Source organism: Seriola aureovittata, chromosome 18 (assembly GCF_021018895.1).
Source record: "Seriola aureovittata isolate HTS-2021-v1 ecotype China chromosome 18, ASM2101889v1, whole genome shotgun sequence".
Lineage (NCBI taxonomy): Eukaryota > Metazoa > Chordata > Actinopteri > Carangiformes > Carangidae > Seriola > Seriola aureovittata.
Genome location: NC_079381.1, coordinates 20,976,655 through 20,995,306, shown reverse-complemented (window position 1 = coordinate 20,995,306; position 18,652 = coordinate 20,976,655). Strand labels below are relative to the sequence as shown.

The window sequence follows — 18,652 nt, the reverse complement described above, 5'->3', positions numbered from 1 at the left end:
TAGCTTTTCCATGAGAGGGGAATACTCTGACTTCCCTGTGTAACTCATTAATTAGCAATAAGTGACATGTACATGAAATCTTAAAATTCAAGCATGAAATAAACATTAACCTGCATGTTGTGTGTGACTCTGTCCGTTAACAGGTTGCTCAAAGTGTCCAAAGCCTGACCCAGTTACTCTACAGTCTGCAGGTGAGTGGATTACCTCAGTATGCAGGTGTACAACCACAGCCCTCATCTACATTAGCAAGTCTACAAACAAAACAAAGCCCCACTATGTTCTCACTGCGAACAGACACATGCTATGTTAGTGTCTCACTCAGTGGAGATGAAGGCTTTAGAGTGTCTGCACACACCAGCTTCAGTAAACACAAGCAACACTCCGCTCAGCTGTTTGAAGCCGAGAGCAGTGAGCTACAGGAGAGAGGATCCTACTGATCTGTTTTCTGCTGAGAGGCATCGGACGTCTTTTGTTTCTCTGCACACGCACACACACACACACACACACACACACACACACACACACACACACACACACACACTCTCTCTACACAAATTTACATTTTATACCCAAGAGGAGTGTATATATGTGTGTGTGTGTGTGTGTGTGTCTGTGTGTGTGTGTGTGTGTGTGTGTATTTGCATATGGACATGTTTGCCCGCACAATCTGTGTAGGTTTGCTGGTTTTGATCTCAGTTTCATTTTCATATACAAAGTCCTTTCTTACGCATGAACCTGAAAGCCGCAGTTCTACCAGCGGCAGTGGGAATCTTTCCTCCGTCTAAAGAGACGCTGTTTCCCATCGCACATAAAAAGTCAGGGCGCCCTGCGGAGCCTGACGATAATTTCCGTCACATTTTGCCATTCAAATCACTTTCTCTTTCTGCCTGTTGTGAGGAGGCACACGTGGTTAAAGTGGTGGTTAAAGTCTGTGCATTTTGATGAACCCCATCCCATCCCTGTGCCAGGCGGCGGTGACCATCCAGGACAGCTGCTACGAGGTCCAGAGGCTCCTCCTCCGAGAGACAGGGCGCCCCTCTCCCCGCGCCCAGCGACCTCACCTTCCAAGCATCCGGGGCAACACCCTACAGGAGCAGGAGAAGCAGCGTAACCTGGAGAAGCAGAAGGAGGAGGTGGCGGCGACTCAGCGGCTCCAGTACCGACTGCGCCAGGAGAAGGAGCGCTGGGAGAGGGCGTGCCAGGCCAGGGAGAGCCAGCAGGGGGAGCAGGAGAGCAAGCTGGAGGAGAGGGAGAGGCAGTGCCACCTGGCGGCGGAGAGGCTGAGGCGTGAGAGGGAAGAGCTGGACGAGCAGCTGGAGGAGTACCAGCAGAGCCTGGAGCGGCTCAGGGAGGGCCAGAGGAGCGTGGAGAGGGAGCGGGAGCGCCTGGAGAACCAGGAGAAGCTGCTCCAGACCTGGAGGCACGGCCGGCAGAGGAGCCTGCCCACTGTGATTCCTCACATGGTCATACCTCTAGATGGGCAGCAGGTAGGGCAGCGAACACAACTGACACAACACAGATCAGTTTCTTCTGTCTGTGGGTTTTTTTTAAATAACCACAACTTAATAACTGTGATGCTTCCAGGCCAAAGCTCTTGACCCTGACACCAGCCTGATGTTCAGATATACAGTGTTTATGGAGTATTTCTTGGCTAAAGTCATTAATGAGCTTTTCCCAGACAGCTATCACCCTGAGTTACGCTGGTTCACTCATTTACACAGAGCAGCTCAATCCCCTCTTGATGTACGACCTGCGATAATGAGAGCAATTTCAGCATCATTTGTCTTAGTGCTCCAGCAGCTCCACTCACCAATAAACATCTTAATGATTGATGATAATTAAACCGTTGCAAATAAAAGCTCCCGACAAAATAATTAAAACCAGAGGCACGCAGCACGAGAAACCAATCAATCGTGTCCAAAAGGACTTAAATCATCTGCACTTTGTTTGAAAAGCACTACAGTGAAATGTCCCCCGCAGCTGGAAGGCATAGAGGATAAAGGGTGCGCCGCTCTCCTTGCCCTTTAAGTCTCAGTGTACTTCAAATGGGGAAGCAGCGGTGGTGAAACGAATAAAGCAGGTTTAGCCTCCGCTGGGCACGTCTTTATGCCGCTCAGTTCAGCAGGTGTGAGCGTTCAAAAGACGCACACAGAGCACTCGAACGGACAGACAAATGAGCAGCCTCGTGTTACAATGCTCCCTCCCTCCCTCGTTAATTTACACGCCACCCTGGGCTTCTGCAGGCTGGACGTGAGGCTCTCCTGGCTGTTTGCACACTTATTTATTTCCATTCATCTGCGGTAGCCGGTGTGGAGGCTGCATTAAAAGCAGTGGGTTGACAAAGGCGTGCAGAAGCAGTTGAGGTCCTAATGTTCCCCTCCTAATGTTTTTAGCCAGAGGCAGCAGTTCACGGGGTCAGAGACAGATCGAATGACGCACACACACACACACACACACACACACACCAGCTCTCAGGTCCTCTCTAATTAGCTGTGCTGCCTCGGCTCAGCGATGGAAAGGCCATGTAGATGTGAAGATGGGAGAGGAGAGGGTATTAGAAGAGGGGTTAATGTTCACCAGACATTAAAGGGTCAGTTCATCCAAATGACTAAACATTTTTCCCATTTACCTCCAGTTGTACTCAGCCATGCATTTTTAGTTTAATTTCCCCTAAGGTCAGAGAGATCCATCTCTTAACAGCTTCACCTTTAAACCCGTCCAACAGAGGTTTTTTTGTGTTGCGCAAAGCAATGAAAAATTACCTTTTGAAAAACATCCTTTTTTTCCTCATTGCTCAGGATAATCCACAGAACACACTGTCCAGTTTTAATGGGAACTGCTTTCAACAGAAAAAATAGTCCCTATGAAGAACGTGCTGTCCGTTAAGTTATAAAATCTAATTCCTGATCCCTCATGCAAATGCATCAGTGCCCTTCAAAGGTGCATTGTTGGAAGGTTTCACATGTGTTCAACATCAAGAATATGCGCTTCCTCTGTTTTCATGTTCACGCTGTGCTTGGTTTTCACCTTTCAGCTCCTTTGCTGAATGTGACCGTGATATTTGCTCGCTCCCTCAGGACCCGGCGCCAAGTCAGTCAAGAGACCACGGCGGCAACGGCTCCATGTTTGTGAATGAGGCTGCGTTCGCCAGCACCAGCATCAACAACCGCCACGTCCACCACAAAAGAAACGACCCCAGCGCACACAACTGTCTCAACAGCCTGCTGGCCAGATCCAACAGCAGACAGCCCCCCACAGCGAAGACCCCCCATAATCCACACTCAGACTCCCAGGGATGGGTGATGGGGACAGGGTACCTCTACAGCCCTGCAGGAAGGCTGGCACTGCCGCACACACCCGCTGGTAAGGTTCACTAACAAGTTCATCTTTTATCATCTTTTGAATGTCAGAAAAAAGGGGAAATGTCTGTTACAATTTCCTGCAATCCTGCAATCCAATCTTGTTTTGTCCGTCCAACAGTCCATAACCAATGATGTTCAGTCTGCTTTCATATGAGTCTGTGTGTCCCAAACTTTTTGGCTCATGACCCCCAAAAATTGCCAATGACCTGACATCACAGGTGTCAGAAGTCTATGAGTTACACATTTTGACCTCTCAGTCTCCCAGATTGTCTCATTTGAAAACATTTTTGAGGCACAAAGAGATGCAACTATTTTCTATTAGACTATTTCTCCAAAAAAATGAACAGACTGTAGATTAGAATAAAAATAGTCCAGCAGAATCTATCACGCATTTAAGGGGTCTCGAACCCTAGATTGGGAAACACTGAGATAGGAATAAAGAAAAGCTGGAACGAACTTCAGAGATTATGTGTTGCTTTGACTTTGAGAAAGAAACCAAAGCTATAGAGAAAGTGATTTGATATTTGAGCACGTAGCTACATTAATTTCCATATTAATGAGTAAAAACTGTTTCTTTTTTTTACTGTTATCTTTGGTTTCAGATACCATCAGTGATGGGATGTAAGTTGGCATGGGAATATCCACTAATGAATGCATCAAGTGGCTTAATTAGTCATTTTCATTAGTGGTTATGTTTAATATCCTGTGTCTTAATGCTAATGGTGCGATATTGCACAGCTCAAGAGCGGCTCTTATATTGGACAGTAGTGTGCTGTTATCATGGTGTCGCTGCATAATTGAGAAATCTGCTACCTGTGAGAATGTAAACAAACCCTCTGCCTCCTGTTTGTGTGATACACACACACACACACACACACACACACACACACACACAACACACACACACACACACACACACACACATACACACACACACATGCATACATGCATACATACATACACTGCTGTCAAGGCTGTATCCCTGGTGAGGCCTTGTCTGTCCTTCCTCTCAGTTAATCAGTGTCTCCCAACAAAGAAACCCCACCCCCCCACCCCCACCCGCACCTCCCACCTCCTCCACCTGCACCACCAGCGGGCCCCTCGCCTGCCAAAGGAAAAGAAAATCAATGGTTTCTCTATCTATCGACTGGTGGGGCAGACAACAGCATGTGAATCACAGTTCACAGGCGATGGCTGACTGATTGGGACATCGATCTGAAAAAATCTTTACAAAACTCATTACAGCATGACTTGTCATCGCATCGGGCGAAGGGTTGGGGGCTGGTGAAAGGAAGGAATGAGAGATGCAGACGAGTATTAATCTGTGTTTCACTCGGGAGGCGTCAGCTACACTCTCATGTTTTTGCCCGTCCCCATTCCTAATGCATTCATGCACACGCTCATTCTGATATTCACGACAGGCGGGGGTGGGGGGGGGATTACAGGTTATATGTGACTTGTCTCTCGGTCCTTGTAAAAAAAAAAATGGGGTCAGTGTTAACTGATGATGTGGACTTTCTGGTATTGTTTACCAGCTATAGCAGCTCCCACAATCTCCTCCTCATTGATCAGCTTATTAACCTTTCCTCATTATTGAGCCCCACTGAAACCTGAGTCACTTGTTAACAAGCCCAGGTTGTATACTCGGTTGCAGTCTACAGCGCAGGGTGCGCTCCAGCTGACATCTACCCACAATCCATTTCTCAGTGGATCCCATGAGAGCCTGCAATGAAATAATCTTACACAGTGAATAAAATCCCCAATCTTCACATGATTTCCTGTTAGATTTAAACCTCTATAAGGAGTCGTTTTGGTATTTTTATGTGCAGTCGAGGCTTTAAAAGCTCCTTTGCGGCCACACAGTGGATGACGCGCTGTCTGGTATGTGGAGGAACCTGGTGTCTCTTTATTCCTGTTAAAAAGAAAAGGAATCCCTTTCAAATGCAAATGATCCGTGGTGCCGCCAGTCACATGGATCAAAATATGATCTCACTTCTCCTCCTCACCTGAGCATGTGAATATTTTTTTTCTCATGCACACACACAGACACGCACACAGACAGACACATGCACACCCTTTTTTTTTTTTTTTCATTCAGTGGATTTCCATAAATTGTTCCTGCTCGGCGTAATCTCGGGGAACCAGTTGGATGGAATTTACTGAAATGACGACTCATCTGATGAGTCGTATCTGGTTTTTGTTGCTCACCCGTCTCACACAAAGGATGACAGCATCGTGAGTGCGCTGAGGAAGAAAAGAGAGATGAAACTGGTGCTGCTTACAATCTGTAGATGAATTCACACTTTGTATAACGTGCTGCGTGATGCACAAACCTGCTTTGTTACTATGTAACAAAGACATCTGGCTGCACATTAATGGCTAAATCATACTAATGATTATGTTTGCTCAACTGGGATCGTTACTAGAACAGAATAAAAGGACGTTTTTGTCCCACTAGGACAGGAAATTTGTCTTTGTCTGACCAATCAAGACAATAAACAAAGTAAAAGTATACACATATGATCAGAAATACATCAACATATGTGCAAACTTTGATGAAATCTTCCTTTATTGGGACGTTTTAGTGCTGTGTGTTCATCCAAGGATTTTTGTGGACGATCTACAATAGTACAGATTGTTCTGACAATCCTAACCAACTTGTTATTGTTTGCCACAGTCAGGTTGCCAAACCAGACTCAGATATTATTGGGATTATCACACATGACATCAAAATTGTTGGTGGAGTTCAGTTTGTTGTCAGTGTATGTTCCCAGCCTGAAACTTTTAAAGGGGAGCACAGACGTCATAGTCAAAGTGTTTACAGGTTTTGAGGAATACAAGTTGTGTGAAGTGTTTTGTGGCTCCAGAGGGAGCTGAGCAAAGTCTGATAAATTGCCTCAGGTCATGTCATTGAAGTCGGTTCGGTCTGAAGACTACAAGTTCAAATTAAAAAAACGTGGGTGTGTGGGGTTGCAAAGAATTGAGCTTGGCAGATCTCTGTAGGCTACTCCTCATCTCTGCTACAGGCTAGCAGCTCAAGACTACATTAGCCTAACACACCCAAATACCCGACCTAACTTTCAGTGGTTGGGTTGCATTGTGGGAAATGGAGGCGCCAGGTTTTGACAAGGAAAAGAAATGCGTTAAAAAAGATATCTCTTTACCTCGGGGGCTGGGAATGACAGCACTCCAGCGTCGACCGCATTCCAGTACAACAAGTCGGAAGTGCGCTGTTGTTGTTGCTTGTTGTTGTTGTTGTTATTGTTAAGAATACCAGCTGATAACAAAGCATTACGCGGTATTTGTATACCGCACATGTTTGCACAACATGTCCACAAATAGAAGTTAGGACAGAACAAGATAGAAATATAAGACAGAAGTGCTAATAAACAGAATATTAATACAGCTTTCACTTCTGTTGCTGCACAGAGCAGCCATCTTGGATTTTTAGGTCGGGGGTTGTTGAGGTTCATCTAACTCTCTGAGTCGGAAATCCAACTTCAGGGGACGTTCCTGTTGAAACTTCCAGTTGAAATGGAACAACCCATTATTTTTAGGCCTTTTTGCCTTTATTATTATTATTATTATTATTCTAGTCAGAATCAGAGATGCAAACTAAGAATAAATGGTACACGGTCTATCAGGTGAACCACTGGAGCGCCCGTTCACCATTATTATATACCCAGGAGTGGAGGGGGGGTGGCTTCATATAGTCATCAATGTTTAGGGTTAAGTAGATGTTATGCAGCCCCTAACAAATTCATATTCTGTACTGCTTTCTTTCAATAGCATCCACTCGCTGTCTGTGTCTGGAACATATTAATAATGCTAAAATCTTTTCATCATCTGGCTGCACACTGATGTCTCATCTATCAGAGGCCAGGCCTATATGGTGGCTAACAGAGCTACTCTAACAGACTCTTATATAATTAATCAAACAGAGACACTTTCCTACAGGGACACAATGAGGCAATTTATAGTTCACGCCATCTGTTACCATGACAGCGCACCTGCCCTAATGCTAGACAGCACCCGCCATGCACACAAATGCGAGAATGCAACCTCGCACACGGACACATTATGAACTAGATACCACCCATGAAAACACATTGTCTTTCAGATCTCAATTAATTCAATAATAATGTTATTGATCCTTAAAGGGAACTCCTGAAGCTATAACAACATACTTCACACATCTTGGGTTTTTCATCCCTCCTCATTTCCGGTCTCATCTCTTCGTGTCAGCTGAGAAGTGTGCGGAGGCAGGTGTCATCGAATCCCGACCATGACGATTGATTGGGTTGACAAACAATGATAAAAGTGACACCTCTAAGAGTGATGGATACCTTGGAAATCGTATTGTTTTCACTTTCACTCTCATGCTCCAGTGCAGGAGCTAGCAGCAGGCTGAGCTGCAGCAGCTGTGGCTGATCTATATGCCGTTAGTGATTAGATGAGTGAGCTAAACAATTAGACTGAGCTCATTAAACACTGGCTACATGTCCCATCCTGGTGATTATTTGTCAGTGGTTACTAAATGATGAAGTCTCTTTAGTTTTAATTTGGTCAGTGTATTATCAGTGTCAGTTGCTGCGTTTCTTTTACATAGAGTATAATAATGTGTTTCTGTGTGTGTGCCCACTCAGATCATAACAGTCACAGCTACATCGGGGAGACATGGTCGTCAACAGCAAGCGGCGCTGATCCGTATCCGGAGCTCCCGCGTCCAAATGACCCTCAGCTGGACCTCAGTGCACTGGTTTCCTTGGATACTGACAGTGGTGGGGAGGAGGGCAGGGAGGAAACCATTGTGTACCTCTGAATATTGATAAATATCAGACTCTAAAAGGCCAACCCAGCATTTGGAGGATCATCAGAACCACGACTGGATCGGGGCGGCTTCAGGAAGCATTCCCTGTAAAGATTTTTTTTTTTTTTTTTTGTATATTTGAAAGATTGTTTCGTGTTCTTTTTTTGTGTCTTTTTTTGTGCAGTGGTGAGTTACTGGAAACACGGAGAGAGAAACTGAGTTAAAGAAACTGAGGTTGTTTCAGACTCAATCTCACATGTGTCATGCACCTTAGCTTGAGGCACCACTGGGTGTTCAGTGTCTCTTTATTTTCTGTTTTCTTTTTTTGTGTGTGTGTGTGTGTGTGTGTGTGTGTGTGTGGTCTTTATTGTCTGCCTGGGCCCCTGCAGCCACACCTTTCCCCCTCTTCCCCTCTCTTCTTCCTACTGTCCCTCCCTCATCGCCTTCCTTCCTCAGGTCCCACATATCTCATCTCTCGAGCTCTATATTTATTAAATTTACCACAGAGCGAGACAAAGTGTATATCCAATATCAGTGAAACATCATGCTGCATCTCTCCAGTGGGTGATTGTCTTGCTATGGAGTAAACTGCCCCTTTTTCATTCATCAGACAGGCTGTGTTTATGTACGAGCCGAGCACAACGTGAAGCACAAAACATTAGGATTGAAAGATGAGGTGCGACAGCGTCACTCCCACGTTTTTCCGACCCGCTGCCTGTAGCATTCATTTATTTCTTTTCTATCTTGGGCACGTTTTTCTTGTTAAGAGAAATAAGCACCGATGTGAGTTTAAAAAAGATGTTGCAGCTGTGCTAATATGTCAGTTTTATCAGAGCGTAGCTATTCCATCACGAAAGCCTGAGAAAGCATCTTCTGAGCGCATCTGTTCCTGCAAAACGTCAAAGGAAGCTGTGGCGCAGGAAGATGAACATAAGAAAAACACATTGGGCCGAGCTAATTTAAGCACTAATGCAATTGCAACAATTCACAGTAACACAAATCTCTGATGACATTCCCAGAGGATAAATCCTTGTTGCTTTAGTGATTCCATGACTTTTTCTCTAGCTCCACCACGAATTTGACATTTGCATTTTTCAAATGAAATTTGGTTAAGACGTTCATCTGCACCTCAGGATGAATTATAACAACTTGTGATCCCTTAACTTTTCATCTGGCACCATGTCAAACTTTTAATTTGGCCAGTATTTTGGTTTATGACTAAACACCTGCAAAACCAACGATATTCCCATTATTGTCAGCTGTACTTTGTCTTCAGTGCTAGTTATCAAATGTTAGCATGCTAGCCGCTAAACTAAGATGATGAACATCGTAAGCATGGTAGTATTGTCATTGGGAGCATGTCAGCATGCTGACATTAGCATTTAGCTCAAACTGCAATTGTGCCTTAGTGCAGCTTCACAGAGCTGCTAGCATGGCTGTAGGATCTTAGCCTGTTGTTTTTTTTAATCCTCTCTCATTTTTCTGTCACCACTTTATGAAAATCCCATATTTGCTACATCTTTACATGTTGTAAAGGGTGGAAGACATTATCCTGAAATTATATTTGCAAGTGCCCAGAACAGTTTGAAGCAGCCATACCCTCAAAGCTGTTATGCTTAACACTAACTTGATTATTCATTTAGTATATTTACTTATTATCTCTCATGGGCATTTTTGTGTAAAGACGTCCCTGTGCCAATGCTTTAGGTGTCTCAATGTTTTACAGACACTATAAAAGATGAATTGGTTTAATTACTGTTGTAGTCTCCTAATGGGGCGATAAGGCAGTGACAGTATTTTGACGTGATTTTAGTGCCGTGTATATATGTTTGTGCTTTTATTTATTTATTACAGTATAAAAGAGTTTTAATGTTCTACAGTGCTTTGTGAAGGGTTGTATTGTAAATAGAAGTGTACCTGTGTAAACTGATGAACAGGTGTGTTTTTTGTTGTGTACTCATGTGTTGTATATTCATACGCAGGTGTATTGATAAAATTACTTTTATTGAACTTGATATAGTGCTTTGTTTTCCTTTAGGCTAATTCACGGGGCTTTGTGAGGGTGTTAGTACAATGAAACAGCAAACTGGCTGAACCACAGACACAATGTTCAGCTCGGGTACAAATTTCTCTTCAGTTTTTACGTCCCCTGGTCTGAATGTGAAGCAGTGTCAGCAGATGTTTGAGTGAGGCACACGTTCGGTTGCCAGCAGTTACAGGTGGTGGACCAGGTGCATGAATGTCAGTGATTTCCTGTCTAACTGCACCTCTGTTGTGCAGTTACAAAAACCACATCAGGATTGGATGAAAGCGATATGTTGTGTAGCAACAAACAACCTCGTAACTAAACAGGCGGCCGCTGTGTTTTGAACACACGCTAAGAAATTTTATGCATATAAAGATTCCTAACAATCAAGTTCTGACTCTCACATTAAAGCAAGAAATAAAAACCGACTCCTCAGTTGGAGCTCTCAGGCTTTCCCTGACAGCAGTAATGTATTTCATGTGCTCCACCTGTGTGTAGTATGTTGCTCTTTCCCTTTCAGACAGAAGAGCAGATGCCTGAGATCAACAGGGTCTCTGTTCCACACCTAATATGTGCCTTATTATTTCACCAAGGTGCCGTATATAAACACCCACTCCTCGTTAGCTACAGTCCTCAGTCTTTTTACAGCTTATTAGATTTTGCTTTATTTAATGTAATTTACAGAGAAATGCAGAGTAATTCATGCTGTTAAGTGCCATGTATACCAATTTATCATGTATGTAGCTCATACATGATTATATCTTAGAGAGAATAAGAGCAAAGGTGGATAAGATGCTGTTATTGATCCTAACCAGTTCAAACAGATTACCATATTTTGTATATCTTTCTCTTTCATTTGAATCACCTCATCAAGTTTTAATCTTAACCATTAAGCCACCAAAATGTGGTAACTTGTCTTGATGATTTTAAACTATCATTTTCATTGATTTTAAGTGTATATTCCTTGGGGATATTATTAATAATAATATTGATTACTCCAAGGCAGTTGTGTTAAAGAACATACTTTGAACTGACAGCATTTTAACCTAATTTGCCTTCATTTGCATATGTGAATGAAAGGCTTATAACAGCTACAACAACTGCAAGGCCAAAATGCATTTATGAGATATTTGAAAGGTTTTGCATGTGATTAAAACCCAACCTAAACTACATCAGCTCATACATGGTATGTTTTTGTATTTTTTTTTGTCCTCAAAGTCATATTTGTTGACTGTAACTAGGATATACTTTATACAAGAACTATGAAAATCATTATATTATTTTTACATCGTGTCAAAAGTCTCCGGTCTCTGGGCCTAATAATATGAGCTGTAAAGAAAACATTTGAAAAACCATTCAAAACACCTCTCACAGCCTACAGTGTTGGCTCAGAAGCGCCCGCCCCCTCGTTTGGTCTCATTGGACGCCTGTCTTCAATCTAGAATGATTGACAAAGGCAGTAACCAATAGCAGCGCTTTCTCCGACTGAAAGAAGTACGTCATCGCTTTTTTCGCTCGGGTATGCTCCCTATCTTCACCCAGGCCTCCTGGACGGAAATCTGAACGCATCTTCGCAGGAAGGCCTCCATTTTGTAGCCAGAAAGCTAACGAAAATAATCATAACACCTGCTGACACAGTTGCAGATGCAGAAGGAAGAAGAGACATCAATGAAATACTGAGAGAAGTGCCGTGGATAACGAATCGCGCGATAGTCTGCTATGGACTTCTCATGCCGATATTCATAACTTGGAATATTTTCATGAAAAAACCCTTTTAATTTCTGTGATCTGTGGACTCTGTGGAATACAACTAATGGATGAATGGACAGACAGTAGGACTTCTAGACCTTCTAGAGGTAGGGAATCACCTGGTGTACATGAGGTGTAACATGCCAGTATTGACAAAAACATTTACACCTTCAGAACTCCTTCCTAAAAACTGCGAAACCATCGGAACCGGTGAACAAACAAAATCAACAATCAAATATACAATCAAACAGTCAAATGTCCTCTGAGAACTATGGACTTAAAAATGAAATATGATGGTATTCTATATTGTTGTTCATATATAAAAATAAATATATCCCATGATAACCCCAAAACCAGCAATGCACTAAGCCTGGCAGCTTATTCCTGTGTGTCATAGACTGCCATTGTTGTCCCAAAACTATTTAAAAGACATCAGTAAGGCACACTGTATTGGATGTTCCTCCATTACCATGAACATGGGCACTGTAGTTCTTTACTCAATCCCACATAAACCATCCTGTATCCTGTAAATATGCATTAGCACCAAATCCTGAAACCAGTCCCCCCAAAATGTACTATTTACTTCTGAATCATGTTTGCTAAAAACTATGAAGCCCATCTGTTTTAGGAAATAGTCTCTCACTTATGTGGCTCTTAGCCTCAAATCCCTTTTTTTATTAAATTACCTAAATCTCAAAATAAAGTACGGTACATTAATTTTATAGAGACTTGACTGATGCATTCTTGTATAAAATATTTTTATACGAGTTGTTGTTGTTGTAAACATAAATATAGAATTTAGTCAGCCTTACTCCTTAAAAATATAGTGCAAATAAATGTATATATTTAATGTTCTACACCCACAATACTTCTGATACTCCTTCAGTGGCCTCTCAGGTGATCTGGGGCTGCTTTGCCTTCGAGTTTTAAAACAGTATATATAGTGAAGCTGCAGTTTGTTTCTCTGCACCACAAATCTGGAACAAATTTCTATAGGGAGATCTGAGGTCTGCTCCCAGTCTAATTTCTTCTAAACCAATGTTTCTCTGTTTACCACGGCTTTTAGTAAAGTTGGGGGCCATTTTTGCACTGAAAAAACACACTTTAACATTAATTATCTTGGCTAATATTCTGCTTTTATTTTATATACTTAAGTCCTCTTTATAAGCGCTGTGTGTTGCCTTGCCTTCTCACTCTGATCTTTCCCTTTTGAAGAGCATATCGAGATGTGGTCAGACCTCTGATCGATCCCCTTTGTACCTCTGGTAGCCGTTCAAAGATGCATTTTACTTGTCACCTCTGCTGTTAAAATAGAGATTACACTCCTCTCCATCAGCTCTTTTTGAGCCCGTTGTGGAAAACCCTCACCTAATCAGTTTTGAAAGACTCTGTCCGCTTCAGTGAGCAGTCACTCGTGGACCACATAGTTTCATATAATCCAAATGCTCCTGTGTTTTATGTCTTCTGCAGCCTTTAGAGTTCTGCTTGAAGGGAGCCGGTCAAAGGCACCAAACAGCTGCTTCAGGAGGGAGTGTTTGTGTGCCACAAAGAGAGATGGTGAAAAGGTGTGGAAAGAAAGAGGAGCAGTGCATTTTAGTACAACACAAGCTTTTTGTATGCATGTCATGAAGATGTGTCTGTGGATGTACCTGTCCCCTTTTGTGTTTGACAGGTGTTATTCCATATGCAGCCGCTCGTACTAGGATATAAATGCCTGTCAGCCATATATTTCCAGTTGAGTTGACAGTCTCTGATATCGTTCCCTGATAACATCACAAAGGCTTTTCATTTCCTGCTAAGTTCACAAAGTTATTGATTCAGATCTCTTTGCAGGCTGTGAACAGTGGAGCCAAAAGTCTAAATGTCATTACGTGATTTTTTTTTGTTTGTTTTTGTTTCAGTAAACCTTACACACTCCCCATTTCAACTGAAACAATGAATACTTAAGTCTCCCTCGGCTTCATCCAATAATCAGAAGCTCCTTTCTCATTACACAGTGAAGAAACCCCAGTGCTGTATGTGGTCCCTGTCTGTCTCCCCTAGTTGTTTTTTAATGACCCCTGTGGAAGGTAACCAATAACAACAAAGGAAAAACCGATAAAGGGGGAAACATATTATCGCTGAGTCATCTGCCAGGGTGAAACACGCGTTGCTACAGCCTCTCCCAAGGGGAAGTGTAATGATTTCTGTAGGCACACAGAATAAACCTGCCCGGCCCAAATATAAATAATAGCCATTAAAGCTTATCCCAGAGAGGAATGCTTTCTTGAGAAACCTGAACAATATACAGCACATATACAGGTTATTAGATTTCTCTTGGGGAGAAATATAGTGACAGGCTAGACTCAATATATATATATATATATGTATGTATATACACAGAGTCCTCGAGGAGAAGATCCACGATGACTGTAACAACTTACTGTGAATTTGTTTGACTTTCAATACTTTTTGCCAGGCTTTCTTTTTTTCTCTATATTAGTGTGTGCTACATATTTCAGTGTAAATGCCTTTGCAGCCTTTGCACTCTTTTGGAAAGTATGCAGCCTTATTTTTGAAGTGACATTTTCAGTCACAGATCGTTTGATCTTTGCTTTTGACCCTGCTTTTTAATTGGTCTCACTCATCACGTCCCCTTTAAAGTCACGGCCTTCTCCTGCAGCTGTGTCAAGACCAAGTGCAATGATGTTTACCCCAAAATAAATGCTAATTACAGCACTTAAACAGTAGACTGCTTCAATGTCACAGCCACAAGTATGAGCCTCAGAGCAACGGCGTGCAGGTCAGATAGGACACTGTTTTATAACATCACCGAAGGCTAGAGTACGAGAAGTTTACACCATTTCTAGACGTGCTTCATTATGCCTGGGAAAATTAAATCTGTAATTTCTCTGCTCATGAGTGTTTTGCATTTCCAGTTGGCTCTAAAAATGATATTATAAGCCGGGCTCTGTGTTAGAATAACAACAGTTTGGCTGCTTTTCCTCCTTTTGTCTGAACATCAAGAGGCACATAAATTTAAATTAGCCCAGAAACAGAACCTGATAGTTATCCAACAACAGGCCACAGTGGGATAGTCACAACTGATTGCGTGGAAGTAAATAATAATGTACAGGAAGAAAATAGATTTAAATTGGGTATTATATACCTTTTTTAATGGTTGACACAAGCCATTGCCGTTTGTTTGCTTTTCAGACATTTCCATATTGTAGAAAGCCAAGTTGGATATATCAGAGCTTTGGGAAAACACTTCCATCGGCTGGTAAGAGTTATGACTTGGATGTTGGTTTTATAGGCTGGAAAATGGCAAATATGTTCCTTCCGTGTGACGTTAATACAGCAATAATTGGCTTGCCAACATTGTTATTATGAGACTGCTTTGCAAATTTCTAGCAGCCTAAGTTACAGTAACTCTCCCACATTCTCTGACATTTAGGTCATCAGCAATTTTTTTAGTTCAATAAATGACTCATATATATTGTACGTATTCATCATCCAACCGTAATGGTGTGGTAATAATTATCTGAAAAATAAACAGAAACACTGACAAGGCTTTTATCTGCGACAGCTGAACTCCACATAAACACATTCCTTCATTTACAGTATATACCCATCTAATGCAAATGTAAATGCTTATGATTATCTTATAAATTATTAATAGAAATACTGATAAGGAGCAGCTGGAAGTGTCGCTAGCAGAGACAGGTTAAATTCAAACATGTATTCTCCCTCACTGTAAAACACAGTCACAAGCACAAACATTTATCCTATTTGCTCTTGGTTAAGAAACACTGTATATTAATATTATTAGTCAGGATATGTCAGAGAGGGTTGGAGCTGATAATCCAAACACCTCCCCCTGCACAAATCAATACAAAAATGATCCATGTCAACACTGCATTTACTGTCACCAAGCAACTTTCTACACTAGTTTGCTAAAGTATCTGCTAATGCTGGCCAACTATAAATAGCCTCCATACTGTATGTTTTGTCCTTGAAATGTTTATGATTTATCTTTCAGAGAGTAAGAAGAAATAAGTTTGAAGCCACTACATACAGTAAACACATAGTGACTGTCTCACCACCTGTTGGAGGCGTTTCTGAACAGTGTATCATTCTTCATGACATGTTGTTTCTGTGGAAGTGTGTTCACCGCCTGTCGTCCTGTCAGCACTGCTCCCTTCTTTCTGTCATCAGTGCCATCAGTTGTTCCTGTGCTGGAGCATGTGTATGTGTGTGTTGGTCTGTATGTGAGGGGAGGAAAAAAAAGTCTTATTTAATCGTGTGTGTGTTTGTGGTTTGGTCATAGACCATCATCAGCTGCCTGAAGGGAGGGAGAGAGAGAGGATGTTTTTACTAATTGTGACTTTACAGAGGGTGGCCATTTTTAAATGTCTTCCTTAATTGCTGTCTTGGTGTTTTGTTTTGTTTTTTTTCCCCGGGGGGGGCTGAGGTGAGCGGTCTCTAAGGCATACTGGTACACAGCAAAGACCCGTACGTACCTGTCGGCACTTGAGGAGCGTGTGACATGCGTGTGATGGTGTTCGTGAGAGCGCGGAGATGAGCTGTTCACTCTGATCCTGCACCGTGACAGTGGGGTAATCCTCAACAATAAGCTCACTCATTAGTTCAACTCACCCACCTGCTTCTCAATAGGACCCTCATTTTCCTGCTTTGTCCTCCTAATTATAGTGGACTGTTAGGTGTCTGTGTGGTGTGCGTGTGAGCAAGAGGCAGCACAGGTATTGGGTAATGGATAATGGATGGGTAGGCTGTTGTGTGCAAGTTATAGGATAAGTTATGTGTTAATGTGTGCGGACTGAATTATAGGGGACACACTGTGATCTCTGAATGTTTCCTACATGCAGGGAGAACTGCGAGATTTATATACTTGTATAACTTAGTTTTGTGTTGGAATTGATGAAGAAAAACTTTCTGATCAGATGTTTAATGAATGGATTAGAGAGACCTGTGTGTTTTTAGCAAAGAAATACATACAAAAACCCTTATCCTGTTAGGAGGTTCATCTTATAACTTGGTGGCATCGGAGGTAAACTTCCTCCATCTTACTTCTAACTTCCTAACTAAACTCTTGGTGTCAACTTGTCCTTTATGTTACAGTTATGCTATGTTATGCTATCTAAGTCTGATTGCGTGCTAAAAGAGTTTAGAAATGTTTAGCTGTTTGGCAATATCATGAATAAAAAGCCAATAAAAAGAGTCAAGAGACAGATGGTGAATCTGCTTTCAGTTCAGTCCTGAATGTTCGATCATTATCATTAAAATCAAATTGTTGTTACAGGGTCACCAACATTTTTGAGATTTTCAAGTGGGCCATGAATTAGAAAAGGTTGAGAACTACTGACTTAGAGGTAAAATGACGAGTGAAGCACCTGAAATTTACATGATAATTCCCTATAGCACAGTTAAACTGAGTCTTTGTGCACAGACAGCTACGATAATGCTGTGTTCTTGTGAATGGATGGTAAAGGTGGGATTTTTTTGGTTTAATTACATTTAATAACAGTATTCGGTTGATGTGAGGCCGCCATGTTCGGGTTTCAAGCACCTCCAGTCGGTCAGATACACTGGAGCTTTCTGATGAATCTGGGTTTCCTCTTAATTATAGTTTGGAAGTTGATGTGAACCCACATTGAAATAAACTTGAATTACCCTTTACATTGGCTCATCTGAATGCATATAGACTTTCTTCTATCTCTAAATGAGCGTCCCTGTCTGCTGATTGGATCGTGAGCTCTTTAATGTCAGTCTTTCACTCTGCTTCCCTTTGACAACGTCCTTCTCGCGATCAGAGTTGGCATCAGTTAAGAGACACGCAGCGTGCACGCCCTCCACAGACGAACACTCGGTCATTAAAATAGGTGAAAACAAGGTCAGTCCACACCTCCATCCGCCCGTGCACAAAGAGGAACCGACAATTATAGCTTTCAGGGGTCATTTGCTGTTAGTCACGGGCGCAGCAGCTTTGTGATCAGCTGAGAAGGTTGGAATTAGTGATGCTCTGTACACCAGCTATTTAGGCCGTAGCAGATTAAACGGGTTAGAAACCCTCTGGCTGAAGTGGGTCATCATGCATCTGCTTTGACCCACTAGTCAAAAGGAGAACTTCAATCTTAGTCAGACACCGCTGAGAGGGAAATAATGGCCGTCTTCAGAGATTTATTAGAGATTTAGTTATTGATCTCACATTTGATATGCTGTAATCATATTCAAAACTCACCACGCCTGCACCTTCATTGGACGTTTTTTTTTTCGAGCCTGCACACCTTATGTGAACCTCACGTTTTAGATGCAACACGACTTCAGCTACTGGCATCATCATGTGTCACCTTTCGCTGTGCTCTTCATTACATCAGCTCCAAACAAAAGACTTAACGGCAGGGGATCGAGGCAAACCGGCTCTTCCAGCTCTAAAAGCTTTAATGTGTTTCATGATGGGAGGCAGAGAAATCACTACTCTTCATTTTGATTCTGAACAACATTACACTGTCACTTAAGGTTAGGAAGCCAGTGCCAAATAGATCGCTTGCATAAAGTTTGTGTTGCAAATGAAGTGGAATGATGTCATGCTCTCTGTTTAAGCAAATGATACTCTCTCGTGGATTAAGGAGGCACAGCTCCATGTGTTACTGGTTAGATGGCCTTGAAACCTTATAGATTAATATATGGTGACTGACTTCTTAT

The 18,652-nt window shown here is 42.3% G+C and overlaps 1 protein-coding gene across 4 annotated transcripts in view; it reads left to right on the top strand.

Annotated features, from left to right (window-relative positions):
- arhgef28a (Rho guanine nucleotide exchange factor (GEF) 28a) overlaps window positions 1-10,187 on the top strand; it is a 42,562-nt gene extending 32,375 nt beyond the window's left edge. For all 4 annotated transcript variants that reach the window (XM_056403996.1, XM_056403994.1, XM_056403995.1 and 1 more), the window contains 4 exons: window positions 144-191; window positions 969-1,487; window positions 3,078-3,363; window positions 8,009-10,187. In XM_056403996.1, coding sequence (XP_056259971.1) covers window positions 144-191; window positions 969-1,487; window positions 3,078-3,363; window positions 8,009-8,184 — 1,029 coding nt within the window. In that variant the 3' untranslated portion in view covers window positions 8,185-10,187. The remainder of the gene's footprint in view (window positions 1-143; window positions 192-968; window positions 1,488-3,077; window positions 3,364-8,008) is intronic.
- The last annotated feature ends 8,465 nt before the right edge of the window (window positions 10,188-18,652 follow it).